The 18,668-nt window shown below is 38.5% G+C and overlaps 1 protein-coding gene across 1 annotated transcript in view; it reads right to left on the bottom strand.

The window, feature by feature from the left end:
- LOC116119301 (cytochrome P450 71D11-like) overlaps positions 1-18,668 on the bottom strand; it is a 39,744-nt gene that overhangs the window by 6,088 nt on the left and 14,988 nt on the right. The window contains exons 3-4 of the mRNA XM_031405241.1: positions 5,107-5,223; positions 3,698-3,896 (exon numbers count right to left, since the gene is read on the bottom strand). Coding sequence (XP_031261101.1) covers positions 3,698-3,896; positions 5,107-5,223 — 316 coding nt within the window. The remainder of the gene's footprint in view (positions 1-3,697; positions 3,897-5,106; positions 5,224-18,668) is intronic.

Raw genomic sequence — 18,668 nt, 5'->3', positions numbered from 1 at the left:
CAATGAAGTTGCAAGGTCAGAAGTGTGGAAAACTGCAATGCATGAGGAGCTTTCAATGATAGAAAAGAATAACACTTGGAAACTTATTGATAGACTAGGAAATAGAAAGGTGATCCAAGTGAAGCGGATTTTCAAGATGAAAGTAAATCCTAATGGATCAGTCCATAAACACAAGGCAAGGCTTGTGGTCAAGGCTTGTGGTTAAAGGTTTTGCACAACAACAAAGGGTTGATTTTTCTGATACTTTTGCGACATCATTAGGTTGTTACTTGCGTTTGCAGCTCAATTTGATTGGAAAATTTTCTAGTTGGATGTTAAATCAGCATTCTTGAATGCTGGATTACTGGGGAGATCTATGTGGAACAGCCAGAAGGCTATAAGGTTAGAGGTAAAGAGGACCAGGTGTATCTGCTGAAGAAGGTTTTGTATGGCCTATGGCCTAAAGCAAGCTCCTAGAGCCTGGTATATCTGGATAAATGACCACCTATGTAACTTAGGATACACAAGGAGTCCTAATAAACATACACTCTATGTTAGGAAGACTGAAAGTGGCTTGACTGTGGTCTCATTGTATGTTGATGACTTGCTGATTACAGGAAGCAACTCTGAAGAATTGAATTAGTTCAAGACAGCCATGCAAAATGAATTTGAAATGACTAATTTAGGATTGATGATTTACTTTCTCGGTATGGAAATAAGTTAGTCTGCAGATGGAATTTTTGTGTGCCAACAGAGGTATGCAAGTGAGATACTCAAGAAGTTTGGCATGGAAGGTTGTAAACCTGTGGATACTCCATTGGTTCCCAACCTAAAGCTGAGCAAAGAGGATGGTGCAGAAAGAGTGGATGAAAGTCAGTATAGAAGTCTGGTTGGTTGCCTTTTGTAACTTACAGCCACTAGATCTGATCTCATGTTTACTGTAAGTTACCTTTCTAGGTTCATGAGCAATCCAAGTGAGCTGTATTTTAGAGCAGCCAAGAGAGTTTTGAGGTATGTGAAAGGGAGCACAATGGTTGGTATTTGGTTTAAGAAATCAGAAAATTTGGAGCTGTTGGGATACATTGACAGTGACTGGGGTGGATCCCTTGATGACCTGAAGAGCACCTCTGGTTATGTGTTTTACATAAATTCAGGTGCAGTTTGTTAGTTGTCAAAGAAGCAAGAGATTGTGGCTTAGTCCACAGTAGAAGCAGAGTACATCTCTGCTGCTGCTATCGTGAACCAAGTTGTATGGCTAAGGAAAATCACGGATGATTTGAAGCAAACTCAGGGAAGTCCAACACAATTTCTTGTAACAATCAGTCTGCTGTAGCCATGGCCAAAAATCTTGTACTCCACAGCAAAACCAAGCACATTAAGATCAAGTATCATGCCATGAGGGACGCTGAACAATTAATGTGGGGAACTCAGTTTGGTGCATTGCAAAAGAGAAAATCAGATTGCTAACATTATGACAAAAGCCTTGTCCAAAGCCAAGTTTGAAGACTTAAGGCTAAAACTTGGTGTTTCCAGTAAAAGTATCAAGTAGGAGTGTTGAAATCATGATATTTTGTTGGAAATGCAATGTTCAAGGGTTGGTTGTTTGAAGTTGTTTTTTGGCGCCAAGGAAGAGTAGTGTGCTGTGTTGGAAGAANGTTGATACTGCAACCATATCATTTTTGGTGAGTCCGGGCTGAACCCACTAACCGTTGGAGAGTTTGCACTTGCAGAGTCGCTGATGAAGAAGTTGACTGTCCCAAGCGCGAGCGAATCCATCGCCAGGCGTCGAGAGAAAAGGAAGAGGGAGTCGTTGGTAAGTGCGGATGCGAGGGTTGAGGATGTATTAGCGACGCCGCCCAGTCGGCAGCCATCGAGTCAGCAGCCTTCGACGGGAGTCAGGTCGTCCCAGGCTGCCGTTATGGATGAGGAGGCCGAGACTATTACCATCACGATTCTGACTACTGCGTCGACTTACTATGACGCTACATCTATGAGTAAGCTGGCTGACTCCTTCTTGTTCCCAGCGGACGAGGCGCGCTTGAACAAGATGGGTGCAGTTACTGCCGCTGATTGGGGTGTATCCCGCACCGTTCAGGTATGGCAGTACTTGTTCATTTTTCTTGTTTGACTGTGTTCTCATTGCTCAATTTTGTTGTGCAGGTACTCACTAGCAGTCTCCATCTAAGGAAGTCTGTCGTGGCGCAGGAGAAGCGGATACAGGATGTATCCAAGGCCAACGCTGGTTTGCGGCAGAAGGAGGCAGCATCCCAGAAGGCCGAACAGGAGAGTCAGCAACGCCTCAGGGATAGTGAGGCCGAGGTCGAGAGGCTACGGCGCAAGTTAACCGAGAGAACCGCGGAGGTTGAGTCCCTCAGGGAGTAGTGCATCTCCATTGCTGATGACGCCATCATTAAGGCCCAAGGCAAGCTCATGCTTTAGTTTAAGGAAGGGCGGACCTCTCATTGGGATCTGGATGAAGACATTCTACTCATGCAAGAGTTGTTGGAAGAGGAAACTAGTCATCCGGTGGGACAGGACGAGGAGCAGGCACCTGAGCTTAGTCAGCCGGGTGTTAAGGACGTGAGCGACCTGGCTGCGGGGCCGAGCACTAGTGGTGCTTGCGTGGAGACTGATTTGATGGAGGATGAGACTCGTGCCGAGGATGCTTAGTGTTTTCCCCCTTTTCCTTTTTGTGTTTTGGGGCCTGCGATGCCCTTTTGTCTGGCGTCTATGCCATTTTTTGTATTCTGAACTGGGGCGTTTGACGCCATATATATTACTTTTGACTGTTCTGGCTTCTCATGTTGTCTCTTTGGATGAATGACCTGTTCTTTTGTTTCTCTCCCTTATTTTTGTGCATGTTACCTCATCGTGGCCTGATGGCTAAGGCACGTAGGCCTTATGTTGGGCTGGGTTGGTGCTGACCCAACACAACGGTATAGGAATCATTCATTCGGTTGGGTTGACCGAGTGTGTAGTCCCCTGGATGGGTGGCGGTGCCTCTTTAGTTCAGTTTCTGGGTTGGATAGGGCCGGTCCCAAGGTGCCAAGTTTTGGATCGGGCAGGGCCGATCTTAAGGTGTTCGAGAGTCGAGCGGGGTCGATTCAAGTGTGAGTAATTCATCGACTGGGTCGACTTGAGGGTGTCCGTCCGTTTTATAGGGCAGGGCCGATTTGAAGTTGTCCGTACGTATATCGGGCGGGGCTGATTTGAAGGTGTTCGTACGTATATCGGGCAGGGCCGATTTGAAGGTATCCGTACGTATATCGGGCGTGGCCGATTTGAAGGTGTCCGTACGTATATCGGGCGTGGCCGATTTGAAGGTGTCCGTATGTATGTCGGGCATGGCCGATTTGAAGGTGTCAGTAATTTGTCGACCGGTGGTCGATTTGAAGATGATAATTACTGAATAATACTTCATTAAATATCTGGCCATGAAGCCGACTGTCTAAGAGGAGGTGGATAGGCCCACTCATCTTTTTTATTAACAATGAAAAGAAACGAAAAACAAGATTCCCAACAAGGACAGGGTTCACCTACGAGTAGTAACGTTTGAGGTGAACGGCATTCCAACTGTTGTTGATGTCTTTGCCCTCGGGGGTCTGGAGTTTGTAAGCGCCTTTCCCTGCTTCTTTGATTATCTTGTAGGGGCCTTCCCAGGTGGGTCCGAGTTTGCCAGAGTTAATCTCCTTGGTGTTTTGGAAGACNGCCGGAGGATGTAGTCTTAGAGTCTCTTTTATTACTAGCTTCAAGTATTTCATTTCATCGACGCTAGTTTCATCGATCTTGCCTTCTCTATTGAAGATTTCCCTCACCTCAGCTTGTGCCTTCTCTAGCACTCTTGTATTTTTCATCATTTCACACATTGCCCAATCTATAGTTGTAGCAGATGTCTCACCACCAGCAGCAAAAATGTCCTGGAAAGAGGATTCATGAATAGATCTCAGCTGAAGGACAAATTTATACCACCAAAAAAAATAAAAAAATAAAAAAAGGCAAATAAATAAATAAATTCTACATCATGATTTGAACTGAGCCACAATTTTTTTCTTCAACGTTTCAAAGTCTTAAAAACTACCATGACATCATTTAGTATAAACTAGAGCTGACGGTGAGTCGTGTTGTGCTTAAAAATTCAAGACTTATCATGCTATGCACCGAGTCGTGCCAAAGCCCGCAAAAATTCGTGTCTTGTCATGCTGTGCCAGCCCACCAAATTTGAAGGCCCATAATATGACTCACTATATATTGTGTCGTGCCCTAGGCCATGCTGTGGGCCTACCCGTGTCCTTTGTAAAAATATTTAATATTTATAAATTATAAAAATATTTTATATATTATATTTAGTTACATTTTGTATTTATATTAATTAAAAAATAAATAATCACTATGAACTATGAACTATAATAAAATAATGAGACATTGAAATATTAACTGAATTTCAACACTTATTATTACTTCTAAATTATAATTATAAATTATAAATACAAACTTAGAAATTAGGATTAAGAATTATTATACATTTTCATTTTCATTAATTTTTAAAATTTTAAAATCTTCAAATATTTCTTATATGTAAACATAGATTAATATTTTTTTTAAATTCTTTTTTTATTTTTTTGTGTCGTCCCGTGTTAGCCTACGTGCCTTTTTTAAGGCCCATGGCATGGCCCTCATAATCGTGGGCCATGCCATGCCGTGCTGTTTTTTTTTTTTTTATGTTGTGCATTATTGTACCGTGCTTTTTTTGTCCCATGGCATGGCACAGTCCATCGTCGGCTCTATAAACAAGCGTGATGGTAATGGTAGGCCACGTTATGGCTTTGGGAGCCATGGCCAACCCAGGTCCAAGGGAAATTTTGAAAATTTACATTTAAAATGTATCAATTTTACCGCCTAACATCTACGTATTCTCTTTGCTCCTTTATTTTCCCAACTCTGAACTTTGGTCCCCTAAATACAATTTCCAGATTTCATCATCACCACTACTTTAAGCTATGCATTTAAGGCTAGTGCGTGCCTAATCAAGTAGTATAACAGTTTGTCAAATTGTGCTCACATGGAAAATATTGGCTTAAAAAAGAAAATATCAAACAAAGTAAATGGAAACTAATTGATTTGACTTACCAAGACCACTGCTTTGATGTTGTCCATAGTTAAGGGAAATTGAAGATCACCATGCTGTTGAACTTTCAAGAGAACATCAACCAGATCTTCAGCTTCCCCACTCTTGTCAATGTTTAAATTAGCATAAAACTGTTAGACGTATTTATAGAGTATATAAGAATGATCATATGACTGATATCCACCTAAGGATTGTCGAAAAGACATGCTCCGAGATGATGCCTAGTATTCTACAAATACGAAACTCTATTGACGGTGAGGTACTTGGCCTAATTAATCATTGTGAGTTTATTAAAGAACTAATGGATTATTTGGATTTCTGTATTTTGAAATGGAATGTTTCTCATTCATAGAAGTGTGTAAGGCAGTCTATCATGCAGAGAAACAAGATAAGTCCCTTACAGCTTATTTTATGGAGTTTAAGAAGACTTATGAAGTGTTGAACATGTTGTTACCCTTTAATGCTGATGTAAAGGTCACAACAAAACAATGGAAGCAAATGGCAGTTATGAGTTTTCTTGTAGGTCTTCCTTCTGAATTTGAGACTGCTAAGTCTTAGGTTCTAGCCAGTCCAAAATCTCTCGTTGCAGGATGTCTTGAGTAGGGTACTTGGCTCAGAAGTTACCCCACCGGTTCAGTTTAGTAGTGCCTCGTCAGCAAAAGAATGACTATGAATCTGGGCAATCACAATTTGGAAGTGGCAACAAAGGAGGGCTAGAAGTTGAATTTGTCCCACATCACCCCAATAGTGGTTTGTTATGTGTTATAAAGTGATTGGGCTCCCTCCTCCCTTGAGCTAGCTTTTGGAGTGAGTTCTACCCAAGGCCCCTTTATCATGGTATTAGAGCCACGTTTGTTTCTCTCCCTCTTTGGTTGGGGCGATGATGGTTTTAGACCTCGGTCTTGCACCTGAGCGTGAGAGAGGGTGTTTAGAGTTGAATTTGTCCCACTTCGCCCTAATAGTGGGCTGTTATAGTGTATATAAGTGATTAGGCTCCTTCTTCCCTTGACTAGCTTTTGGGAGTGAGTTCTACCCAAGCCCACTTTATCAAATGTGTTGTCACTATTGCCATAAGCTAGGACCACATGAAGCATGATTTAGAAAACTTTAGAATAGAACTAAAAGAAATCCCTCTGCCCATGTTGCATCCACCAATGATACTCTTATTAGTCAGTTCTCATTCTGCAGATTTGCCTAGTTTTCATTGTACTAAATCATAAAAACTTCATCTACTCTTGTCATGGCTATGGCTAACTCAGGTAAGCCAAATACATGTCTCATTTCCTCATCCTCCAAATTTCATTGACTCTGGTGCAACAGATCCATGTTAGGTAATCCCACTCTTTGCTACATATCATCAAAACCTTTCAATGTGACTTAGTGAGATGGGTCACCATCCTACGTTCTTGGTTGGGCACAGTACCCTTACCCCACAGCTTCCTTTGTCAAATGTCTTACATTTTATAGTTTTTTTCTTTCAATTTGATTTCTATTAGCCAACTTACTCGTACTCTTAACTGTTGTGTTTTATTCTTCCTGATTATTGCTTGTTTTAGGATCTTACGACAAAGAAGATTATTGGTAAAGGACATGAATCTAGAGGTTTATATATTCTGACGGACCAAAATCTACACCTGTCGCTTGTTCTAGTGTTGCACTCGGTTTCAAGCACATTGTCATTTGGGCCACCATCTCTTCCTTCACTGAAAAAATTATGTCCTCAGTTTAATAAGTGCCTACATTAGAGTGTGAGTCATGTCAGTTGCTAAACATCATCGTGTCGGTTCTAGTCCTAGAGTCAATAAAATAGCTAATTCTCCCTTTGAATTAGTTCACTCTGATGTTTGGGTCCCTGTCTAGTTCTGTCTAAACTGTTTTAGATATTTTGTTACATTTGTGGATGATTCTCTCGTATGACTTGGTTATTCTTAATGAAAAATCGTTCTAATTTGTTTTCTTATTTCTGTGCTTTTTGTGCTGAGATTAAAACTCAATTCAATGTTTCTGTTCATACGTTGCGCAGTTGATAATGCAAAAGAATATCTGTCAGTTTCTTTTCAAAATTACATGACTTAGAATGGCATTCTTCATGAAACTTCATGTGTTGATACTCCATCTCAAAACGGAAAACAGACATCTTCTTGAAACTACCAAAGCCTTATTATTCCAAATGAATGTTCCTAAACCATTCTGGACTGATGCAGTTTCCACCGCCTGCTTCTTGATTAACCGCATGCCGTCTCTATCCTTCATGGTGAGACCCAGTACAGTATTCTTTTCAACAAGCATTATTTTCTCTTGAACCTAGGATATTTGTAGCACTTGCTTTGTTCGGGATGTTCAATAGTCAATCACTAAATTAGATCCCAAGTCATTAAATGTGTTTCTTGGTTATTCTCGACTTTAGAAAGGTATCGGTGCTATTGTCCAGTCTTAATAATATCTTTTTCCATTGATGGTTGCCTTTCTAGAAGAAACACCATACTTTCCATCTTCTCATGCAGATCGCAAGGATAATGATATGATGATTTTTAGTTTATAACCTTCACCACCACTGCACCTATATCTGAACCAGCTCCTGTCTCTGACCCTACACCTATTCCTGCCACTTCCTACATTGCTCTTACTCTGATCTTGCTCCTATCAAAGTCTACTCTCATCGTCCACCTCCCTTTGCTTCATGTCCGGCACAACTCTTTCGTCTCAGATCCAGTTTCAAGTGATGATCTTCCTATTCATTGCAAAGGTAAACGGCAGTGTACTTATCATGTTTCTTCTTTTGTTCTTATGATCATTTGTCACCTTCATCTGCTCTTTTTATTGCTTCCCTTGATTCTATTACTATCCCTAAACTGTTCATGAAGCCCTTCTCATCTTGGTTGCGTAATGCGATGATAGAGGAGATGAATGCCTTAGATGACAATGGTACTTAGGAATTGGTAGATTTATGTTTAGGGAAACATGCTATTGGATGCAAATGGGTGTTTACAGTTAAAGTTAATCCAGATAGGTCAGTTGCTTAGTTAAAAACTTGTCTGGTTGCTAAAGGATATGCTCAAACCTACAGAGTTTTTTATTTTGATCTTTTTCCCCTGTTGCTAAGTTAACCTCTATTCGGTTGTTTATCTCTATGGCGCTACTTATGATTGGCCTTTGCATCTGCTAGACATCAAAATGCTTTTCTTCATGGAGATCTTCAAGAAGAGGTATATATGGAGCACCTCCTTGGTTTGTTGCTCAAGGGGAGTATGGGAAAGTATGTTATCTTCGCAAATCTCTATATGGTTTAAAACAGAGTCTTCGTGCTTGGTTTTGAAAGTTTAATCAGGCTGTTGAGAGATTTGGTATGCTGAAATGTAAAACTGACCTTTAGTTTTCTACAAACGGTCTGAAACTGTCATCATTCTTCTAGTTGTGTATGTGGATGATATTGTATTACTGGGAGTGATGATTGTGGCATCACATCTCTTAAGTCTTTTCTCCATACCTAGTTCCACGCAAAGACTTAGGGATGTTGAAGTTTTCTTAGGGGTTGAAGTACAAGGAGCAAACGGGTGTATTCCTCTCTCAGAGGAAATATGTGCTTGACTTATTAACTGAGACAGGGAAATTGGGGGCAAAGCCATGCATGCTCCGATGGTTCCTAAGGTGTAGCTTACGAAAGATGGTGAACTATTTGGAGATCCTGAGAAATATAGAAGATTGGTTGGGAAGTTGAACTATCTTATGTGTACCGTCCAGATATTGCATATTCAGTAAGTGTTGTCAGTTAGTTTATGGCCTCCCAACAGTTCATCATTGGAGCTTTGGAGTAGATATTGTGTTATTTGAAAAGACGCCCCTGATGTGTATATTATATGCCAACTCGTCACTCTCATATTGAATGTTCTCAGATGCAGAGTCGGCAAGTTCTAGGGTGATAGAAGATCCATATCAGGCTATTGTGTCTTTGTCGAAGGAAATAAACGGTGACTGGCAAGTTGTGTTGCTTGATTTCAAGAAGATTTTTACATAAAGTAAAGATCTTTCAAAGATCTAGTTGGCATACTCTCTTGGATGTTTGTCCACATCTCTTGGGCATTTTTGTTTAAGGCAAGGTGCGCTATCTCCTGGTTCAAGGAGTTGCTGATCTAGGCGCAAACCAGGGTATTGCACCGAATCCAGTGTTGGACAGGTGTGGTTTAGTGGGTTGGGGAGGGTTCCATCGATGAACCCTTCCTTATTTTTTCTGCTACCAAAGCTCGTCGGAAGTCTCTAGCCCAATGGTGTAATTTGGAGATCCGACCAAGGGTTGTTTTACCAGCACAAGCTCAAGCCATCGAAAATCGGTGAAAAAAGGGCATCCCCTGGTTCTGGTTGACGGTGGAGGCTAGAAGAAATTGGAAGATCGGGTAGGGGTTTTGACCCGTCGGTAGGGGTTTTGACCCATACCTAAATGAAATGGGCTAGTTTGAAAGTTGAATCTAGGTTGGTGGCTGGGCTCTGTTTGATGGTTGGACCAGTTTGGATGTTTGGGCCTGTTGGATGAGTGGGTTAGTTTAGTTTGTGGGCCTGTTGGTGTTGGGTTTGTGGTGGGGGACTCATTGTTGGCTGTGGACTGTGAGTCTGGTTCTATGGGTGTTTAGGTTGGGTCCTTTTAGTGATGTTTGGGGAAAAAAAAAAATTCAAATCCTACTGCCTTGTTTTGCATGTTCAGAGAAACAATGGCTTAGAGAGGATTCTAGTGGAAGCAAGATTAGCTCTGATACCATGTCAAAGTTTGAGCTGGAAGGAAGGCAAAAGAGGCAGAACACTACTGAAGAATGCCAATGGATGGAAGCTTGACAAAGTAGTAGACACAACAAGATAATGACACTTTGATTAAAACATATTTATTTCTTGTCGTGGTTGGTTGCTTATCTCTATAGGTCAATCTTATTTGCATTGGTATTAATTTTATGGATGCTTTACTGCTTGTCCACCAAGTGTTTGATAAATTATCGGCTACACACGACCAGGCTATTGTATCAGTACCCATAATTGTTATTCTAGAATTTTGATGCTAAATTCTGTATGGGGCCTGCTCAATTCAACTCTAAATTTCATTCTGTCATAAAGATCTGAACTTTACACTGAGATTTATTCAAAATTAGTCCCTTCACAGAAGATTGATTTACCACACATGTTGGAACATGAACATATCACAAGATGCTTAAAGCTTTAAGAAACACTTGAATCAGGAGAGATCAAATTCTTTTATCTTAATTGGGAATGAAAAACAGACCTTTGAATGATTATTGTTGGCAGGCCCAATACAGAATTTATAAAGAAAGCAGACCTTGAATTGGGATATTTATATTATAAGGAAGTTGAGATATTGAACCGCCAGAAGAAATCTCAATTTAATACACGCAAAATGTAAATGCTCTGTTAGATCGGCACAATGTCATACCAAGTCTCTACACAGAGATTTATTAATCTCCATCTTTCTACCGCTGTGAATTATTTATGAACATAGAGATGTTTTAAACACAAAGAAAGAAAGTAACAATTTCTTTGTGTTCTTATTTGTTTCCTTTTTTTGCTGATGAAAAGGTGGAGGATGATAAGGAATGGGAATAACGTGCAGGTTGTCTTTTCTAGCAACTGTTACACCAAGGCCTCGGTCATGTCGAATCTTCATTCTTCTCACTCACTGGGAAGTTTCCAATCAAAATGGTAGAGAAACATCGCAAGAGGAAGCTCAACGTTAGCTAGACCAAATGACATTCCTGGCATACTCTTCTACCGGCACCAAATGGGATGTACTCAAAACTGGTCCCCTTGTAGTCTACAGAATGATTAAGGAACCTCTCTGGATTGAAGATCTCGGGTTCACTCCAATGTTCTGGATCTCTTCCTATTGCCCATGCGTTAACAATGACTTTGGTTTTGATGGGTATGTCGAATCCATTAATCACACAATTCTCTCTAATTCTCTATGAATTAACAAAGGCGACATTTCACATGTAATACATATATATAAATGAAGCAATAAACCACATGTGAAATAAGAACACTTTCTTCTATTGATAAGATAAAATGTATATACAAAATACATACATTAACATATATACACAAAATACATACATTAACATATATATACAAAACATAATGCCTTGGAGCCGATGACACGATTAGTTCTTAGGGCATACACTAACAAGTCGTTTACTCCTCCATATAAAATAGTGCTTTCTCCTTCAGATTGCCCTAGCCCCCTTTTTCCATTGCTATGTTTCATCTTCGGTGGTCCAATCTGCTGCCGCTGTGGGTTGACTGCGAAAGTAGCAGCCTCAGTATTTGGTTAGGAGTCAAACGAAGTCGATCTTTGGCTTTTGTCTTGCACCGCCAACTTGTAGGTGCGCCGGAGAGATGGCGCCAGTGATGTAGCCAACATTTGTGTCCGAAAAGCCAAAAAATTGTCATTTAAACCAATCAAAAATTGAATTAACCTGTTTTGATCCTTAAGACGCTTGATCTGGTGAAGGATCATGGAGGGTCCTTCAAGCGGTTCTTCAACGGCGTCAAGTTTGTTTCTATTACAAATGTATATTTGGTAGTTATAGGTTGCATATATTTAGAAGTTAATTTCCAGGATTATAGGGATCACATTGATATTGTATCCTAATATAGATTGATCACATACCTAGTTTAGAACATTGCAAGTGTATTTATATATGTATTCTTTTTCTCTATGAATAAGACAAGTAGAATATTCATTCTTAATACTTGTTACATGGTATCAGAGCTAATAAAAGGTGATTAGGGTTTGGGTTTCAAATTGAGAACACTATTTTAGAGTGAGATTTGTTCGACACTGCCTCCCTAGGAAGATTCAAAAGCAGCCGATTGGCAAAACCTCAAGTTCCAGCAATCAGAATCTCTGCGCGTGAGCCCCACGTGCCACCCAAAGCTCCGGTCACTAGTACCACGCGTCGGTGCATGAGCGCGTGTCCACCATTGATGTCTCCTCATGTTCTCTTCATCTACTTCGTCGGCACTTGTACAACACATTTTCGTGTTGGGCTTTGGTAATATCTTACTGGTTACTACTGTTCTTCATTTGTTTATTGGACTTTTACTGTGCTTTGGTCTCTGGTTGGTTGTGGCTATTGATTGATTTGGTGTGTCACTGAAATTTGGTTAATTTGCTTTGTTTTAACTGTTTTTTGGTGTGCATTGGGATTATTGTTTGTTAAAGACATGTCTGATACAAAGCCAGTGGTAGAAACGATACCGACGATGTCGAAAACTACAAAACATAAGCTCATTGGTATAACTAATTACCATGNTGCCTCACGGAAGCTATTCTCTTTGCACACCTCTTCAAATGTCTATTAAATTGGGTAGTGCTTCTAGTGGCATTAATTTTCAGCTTGGTTTTACAGTGGATGCACTCCACCTTCTTTGTACCATCAGGAAGAACCACCCTCCTTAAATTTTGTCCACACTGCTGATGTCTTGGCTCTCTTTCTCCTATGAAGTGGATTGTCATTGTCTTCCACATTTTATGGGCTACTAACACTTTGTTTTATATTTATTGTGGTTGCATAAACGTTACGACGATCTATCGCTCTGATTGTAATTGTACCATCATCCAATGTCGGGATGCTTGAGGAACTGCCTTCCATTTCCATACCTATATTTGAAAAATGAAAATAACAATTAATATAAGTGAAATTAACTGCTCAACTCATATCAACAAACCATATGAAACTTATATAATAAGAATTATTTTGATAGATAAGTCAAAGAAATAAATAATCAAAGAAACTCCTACAACAACAACAACATATGCAAAGGTTGAGGTTTCAATAGCATCAACAAAAATATCAAGCCGATTAAAGCACATTGTACTCTAGCAAGAATACAAACAATGGCATAAACCTCAAATTATTAAACCACAATAATAACAACAACAACACTCAGACTCAACCTAGAAAATTATCAACAAACAAAAGGCAGTAGCCAAACTCAGAAAATTTTATACCTCTCTTTATATTATAGCCAACCAAATACACAGAAGAATTAAACTTAGCAATCACTACCTGACAACACAATCAAAAGGAACAACAATCATTTTGAATAAGAAAAATGATCAAGAATGGGTTTTGAAAACTTTAGTAGGTTGTCATGCAACCATAGAACTCCATTTAAGTTTGAGTTGAAGTCATTTTTCACCTTTTTTGCAAAACTCGTGGACTAAAGCACTGAAGTTTGAGAGAAATGGTTTCACGTCTAAATTCAATCGACATTGGCGTGAAACTCTGAATGTTGAAGCAGTCATGATTCGTGGATGTCGTCAATCGATCGGCGTTGGCATCTACGGTGTCTTTGATGGCAAGAAGAGGAAAAAAAGTGGTGAGATTACATGGTTGAGGGATTTGCAGTTTAGGGGGGTTTAGAGTTAGTGTTTGTTGATTTGGGCATTTAGGGTCGTGTTTTACAACTAATTACTTAGGGGGGTTAAATGTCATTTAAAAAAAAAATTAAACTTGAATATAACCAGTACCCCACAGTTTATAAAACTCACAAAAGTAACTCTGCTTATGCGAGCCACCTCAGGCTCACGAGCCTATCGAGCTGAGCCTCCCCTTGATCAAACTCGACTCGTTTTTATTTGAGCCGAGCTGACTCAACAGAAGTCAAGTGGAGCCATAAACGAGCTTCAAACGAGTTGAGTCAAACTGGCTCACGAGCTACTCGACCCGTCTGACAGCCCTATCAAGAACATTATTAGTATCTTAAAACTTACAAAATATGGAGATTATTAAAATATTCAGGAGATATTCAAGAAATCTCAACACTACCAACTACTCTATCGATTTCCTTCATTTATAATTATTTTGGCCTGCCAAAGGTTTGAATCTCCATATTTATAAGGATACTATATTTATATATTTGAGCGCACATTTAGTATTGTGGGAGACGCTTTTAGTTGCATAGGACTTTAACTGTTAAGTTGGCAATTGACTTTAAATGGGAGAGCTTATTTCAATGATATTGAAGCTTTCAATTTTTCGAAAGCCGAAGGCCTGCTCTGTCATCTTCATGGGCCTCATTAATGACATAGCCAGCAAAAAATGCGTCAGAGATGAAAAAAATTTGCACACTGCAAAACGTATATCTTTTTAGAGATGAAAAGACAAACAGTAGACTGCTTATTGGTAGAAATTAAACGCAAGAGATTAAACCTATGCTAATTGAGATTTACATCTAATCCTAGACATTAGGAATAATTTTCTTTTCTGTGAAAATAATATACATTATTTGTAATTAAAATAATTAGAATATGCATTTTTCAGTAGATTCAGACGTCAAATCAACTACCATTGGATGACCTAATAGTAAAAGAGCAAAGAAAGATCTAATATGGTCTCCCAAGTTCGAGTCCTCTTAATAGTAAAAGAGCAAAATGAGAATTTAACATGGTCTCCTAAGAGGAGGATCTAACATGGTCTTTCAAATTCAAGTCCCTTTGAGGGTAAAAGAGCAAGAGGGGGATCTAACACGGTCTCCTGCGCTCGAGTCCCCATTGTTGTTAATAGAGGTGGCCAATGGAGCTCGTACCCGGCTGGTAGTTCTAAGGTCCCGAAGGATTAGTTAAGGTGCACGTAAGCTGACTCGGATACTCCCAGTCATCAAAAAAAAAAAAAAAAAAAAAAAACGTCGAATCTTTTTCTTTTAATTGTATCTTTATCATGCATGGCTCTTTATAGAACATAATCCATGTTCTTATGCAATATTAATCGGTGATGAAGGAAAGCAATAAGGAATGGGATCAACATCAAGTCTTTCTTCCTCTTTCTCCCACACCCAAGGCCTAAGTCATGTCTAGATCTTCAGGATTGGGAGCGTCCAATCAAAGTGGTACAAAAGCTGAGCAAGTGGCAGCTCCATATTTGATAGCGCAAACGTTATTCCTGGACAGATCCTCCTTCCGGCACCAAATGGGATGTATTGAAAATCTGTGCCCCTGAAATCAACTGAACTATTAAGAAAATCTCTCCGGATAAAATGTCTCACATTTGTCTTGCTGGCTGTTGTCACCATCACTGAGCATATCAAATAAAATAAAAAATTTATCTAATAATCTTCAATAAATGAAGGCTAATCCATCTACATATTAGTAAAATAGCAGTTTGAATTGAGATAACTCCAATGCACTCACCTATATTTGATAAAAAAGACGAGCTCTACGCAGTTGCTTATCCTTGATGAATAAGAAAATCCAAAACAAAAGAAGATAACAATATTTCAAGCAATTCCCATTTCCAAAAGAAATCTCTGTATTGGACCATAGTATAAGGAAGTTGAACGCCAGAAGAAATCTCAATTTAGTACCAAAGCAAAATGTAAAAGTTCTGTCAGATCGGCGCAATGTCACAGCAAGTTTCCTCATGTCATACCAAGTCTCACCTTCACACAGAGATTTATTAATCTCCATCTTTCTACCGCTGTGAATTATTTACGACCAATAAAGTTGTTTTAAAAACTAAGAAAGAATGTAACAATTTTTTCTTAAAAGAGACTATGTTAGTTGAAAAGTAATGCATGTTTCATGTTTTTTTCAAAAGGAAACCATTTTTCAAGATATTCATATGTAAATTAGGGATCATGCTGGCCAGTTCTGCTATTTACTATTATTCTTAAATTAATTAAAAACATGATTTATTTGTTTTAATGATCTAAGAAAACATGTACAGAAATGTGTACATTCGTTAGAGAGAATAATAATTTGAATAAGACATATACGGAATATATCAGCTTAATTTTATATCAAGCAAGGTGGGGCTACTGAGATGGCCATGGAAGTTTTTCTCAAAGGATAATCGATGGGGGTACTAACTAGATATTCTTAGTTGAATAAGTGATGCATGCTTATCAGAGGGAATCAATTTTTCCAGCCATTGATATGTAAATTAGGGATCATGCTGGTCAGTTATATAATACTGTTTACTATTATTAAATGTTAATTAAAACCACGTTTTTATTTGAGTTTAAAAAAAAAAAAAAACTATTTTCGATATAATTAATTAGTATTTACTATACAGTTTTTACCTTTTACCAAGAGTTTGTTGATTTTGTTTGCCTAATCTCTTCAATGGTTAATTCAACGAATGGATGAAAAATTATGTAAAATAATATTGGTCTAATATATGTTGAACTCTCACCTACTAGTTTAAACTCATCCAGGAGGGGATAGAAAGTCATTGTAATTTTGCGTATATTTGGTGTATTTTAATGAGTATATCAACTAATTTATATAGTGGCTTTGAATACAATAAAGGCAATGATATAATCAGTAGATGTAATAAAGTCTTAATTACAAAATCAATCAAATAATTGTAAATCAATAATTGCTTGATTCCAACATGAATATCTTCAGCATTCCATATTTCATCAAAGAGTTTGTAGATGGATATTCAAATATAACTCTATGAATAGGGGCCTCATAATTATAGAGTTACATTTATAGAGTTACATTTGTCAAGTCTAAAGTGTTAAGTTCGAGATTGAGAATTTGATTTATAAGGACTAAATAATTTCTATATAAATTAAAAAAATAAAAATTGTAGGGTCGAGATGCCATGACCACCATATAAAGTAATTCTTAGTCAAGTGTCTTACTATTAATTTTGTTAGACTATATTTAATTATCGTTAGATTCTCCGTAAAATATCATTTCATCATTACACTGAGAATAGATCCGATGGTATTTAGTATGGTCTTGACACAATAAATATCTAGACTTTTTCAATTAATCACCCAGGCCCTAAAGTAAACACCGGATGAATCTCCTAGTAGTCACCCTTATTAGTGCCTGAAGGGACTAAAACTCAAAACCCATGTTGAACCTTTTTGCTCTTTTACCATCAGATGGCCACCTCACTTAAAAACTCATATTAAATCTTTTTTCTCTTTACTATCAGGTCACCAGAAATGGTTAGCCTAAATTACTTGAAGATTACAAAAACACCACACTAATAACTGTGAAGCCCCGTAGAGTGCTTATCCTTGATGAATAAGAAAATCCAATAACAAAAGAAGCAAAATGCCAAAAGCCCACTGCTACAATCACATGCCATAAAATAGGATTATTATTAAATCCCCCAACCATGAAGATAATGACAACTTTGTAAAAAACAAATATTTATTTCTGTCGTGGTTGGTTGCTTATCTCTATAGTCAATCTTATTTGCATTGTGATTAATTTTATGGGATGCTTTACTGCTTGTCCACCAAGTTGTTTGATAAAATTTCGGCTACACAAACGACCAGGGCTATTGATTCAAGTACCCATAATGTTATTCTAGAATTTTGATGCTAAATTCTGTATGGGCCTGCTCATTCAACTCTAATTTCATTCTGTCATAAAGTCTGAACTCTACACTGAGATTATTCAAATTAGTCCCCTTCACAGAAGATTGATTTACCACACATGTTGAAGAACAAGAACACATATCACAAGATGCTTAAAGTCTTAAGAAACACTTGAATCAGGAGAGGATTCAAATTCTTTTATCTTTAAATTGGGAATGAGAAACAGACCTTTGAATGATTATTGTGGCAGGCCCAATACAGAATTTAAAGAAAGCAACCTTGAATTGGGATTTATATTATAAGGAAGTTGAGATATTGAACGCCAGAAGAAATCTCAATTTAATATTAAAGCAAATGTAAATGCTCTATTAGATCGCACAATGTCATACCAAGCTCTACACAGAGATTTATTAATCTCCATCTTCTACCGCTGTGAATTATTTATGAACAATAGAGATGTTTTAAACACAAAGAAAGAAAGTAACAATTTCTTTGTGTTCTATTTGTTTCCTTTTTTTGCTGATGAAGGGTGGAGGATGATAAGGAATGGGAATAACGTGCAGGTTGTCTTTTCTAGCAACTGTTCACCAAAGGCCTCGGTCATGTCGAAATCTTCATTCTCATCTCACTGGGAAGTTTCCATCAAAATGGTAGAGACATCGCAAGAGGAAGCTCAACGTTGCTAGACCAAATGACATTCCTGGGCATACTCTTCTACCGCACCAAATGGGATGTACTCAAAACTGGTCCCCTTGTAGTCTACAGAATGATTAAGGAACCTCTCTGGATTGAAGATCTCGGGTTCACTCCAATGTTCTGGATCTCTTCCTATTGCCCATGCGTTAACAATGACTTGGTTTTGATGGGTATGTCGAATCCATTAATCACACAATTCTCTCTACATTCTATGAATTACAAAGGCGCCGGAGGATGTAGTCTTAGAGTCTCTTTATTACTAGCTTCAAGTATCATTTCATCGCCGCTAGTTTCATCGATCTTGCCTTCTCTATTGAAGATTTCCCTCACCTCAGCTTGTGCCTTCTCTAGCACTCTTGTATTTTTCATCATTTCACACATTGCCCAATCATAGTTGTAGCAGATGTCTCACCACCAGCAGCAAAAATGTCCTGGAAAGAGGTTCATAATAGATCTCAGCTGAAGGACAAATTTATACCACCAAAAAAAAAAAAATAAAAAAGGCAAATAATAATAAATTCTACAT

Source organism: Pistacia vera, unplaced genomic scaffold (assembly GCF_008641045.1).
Source record: "Pistacia vera cultivar Batoury unplaced genomic scaffold, PisVer_v2 Contig880, whole genome shotgun sequence".
Taxonomy (NCBI): Eukaryota; Viridiplantae; Streptophyta; class Magnoliopsida; order Sapindales; family Anacardiaceae; genus Pistacia; species Pistacia vera.
This window is presented reverse-complemented; position numbering and strand designations above follow the sequence as displayed.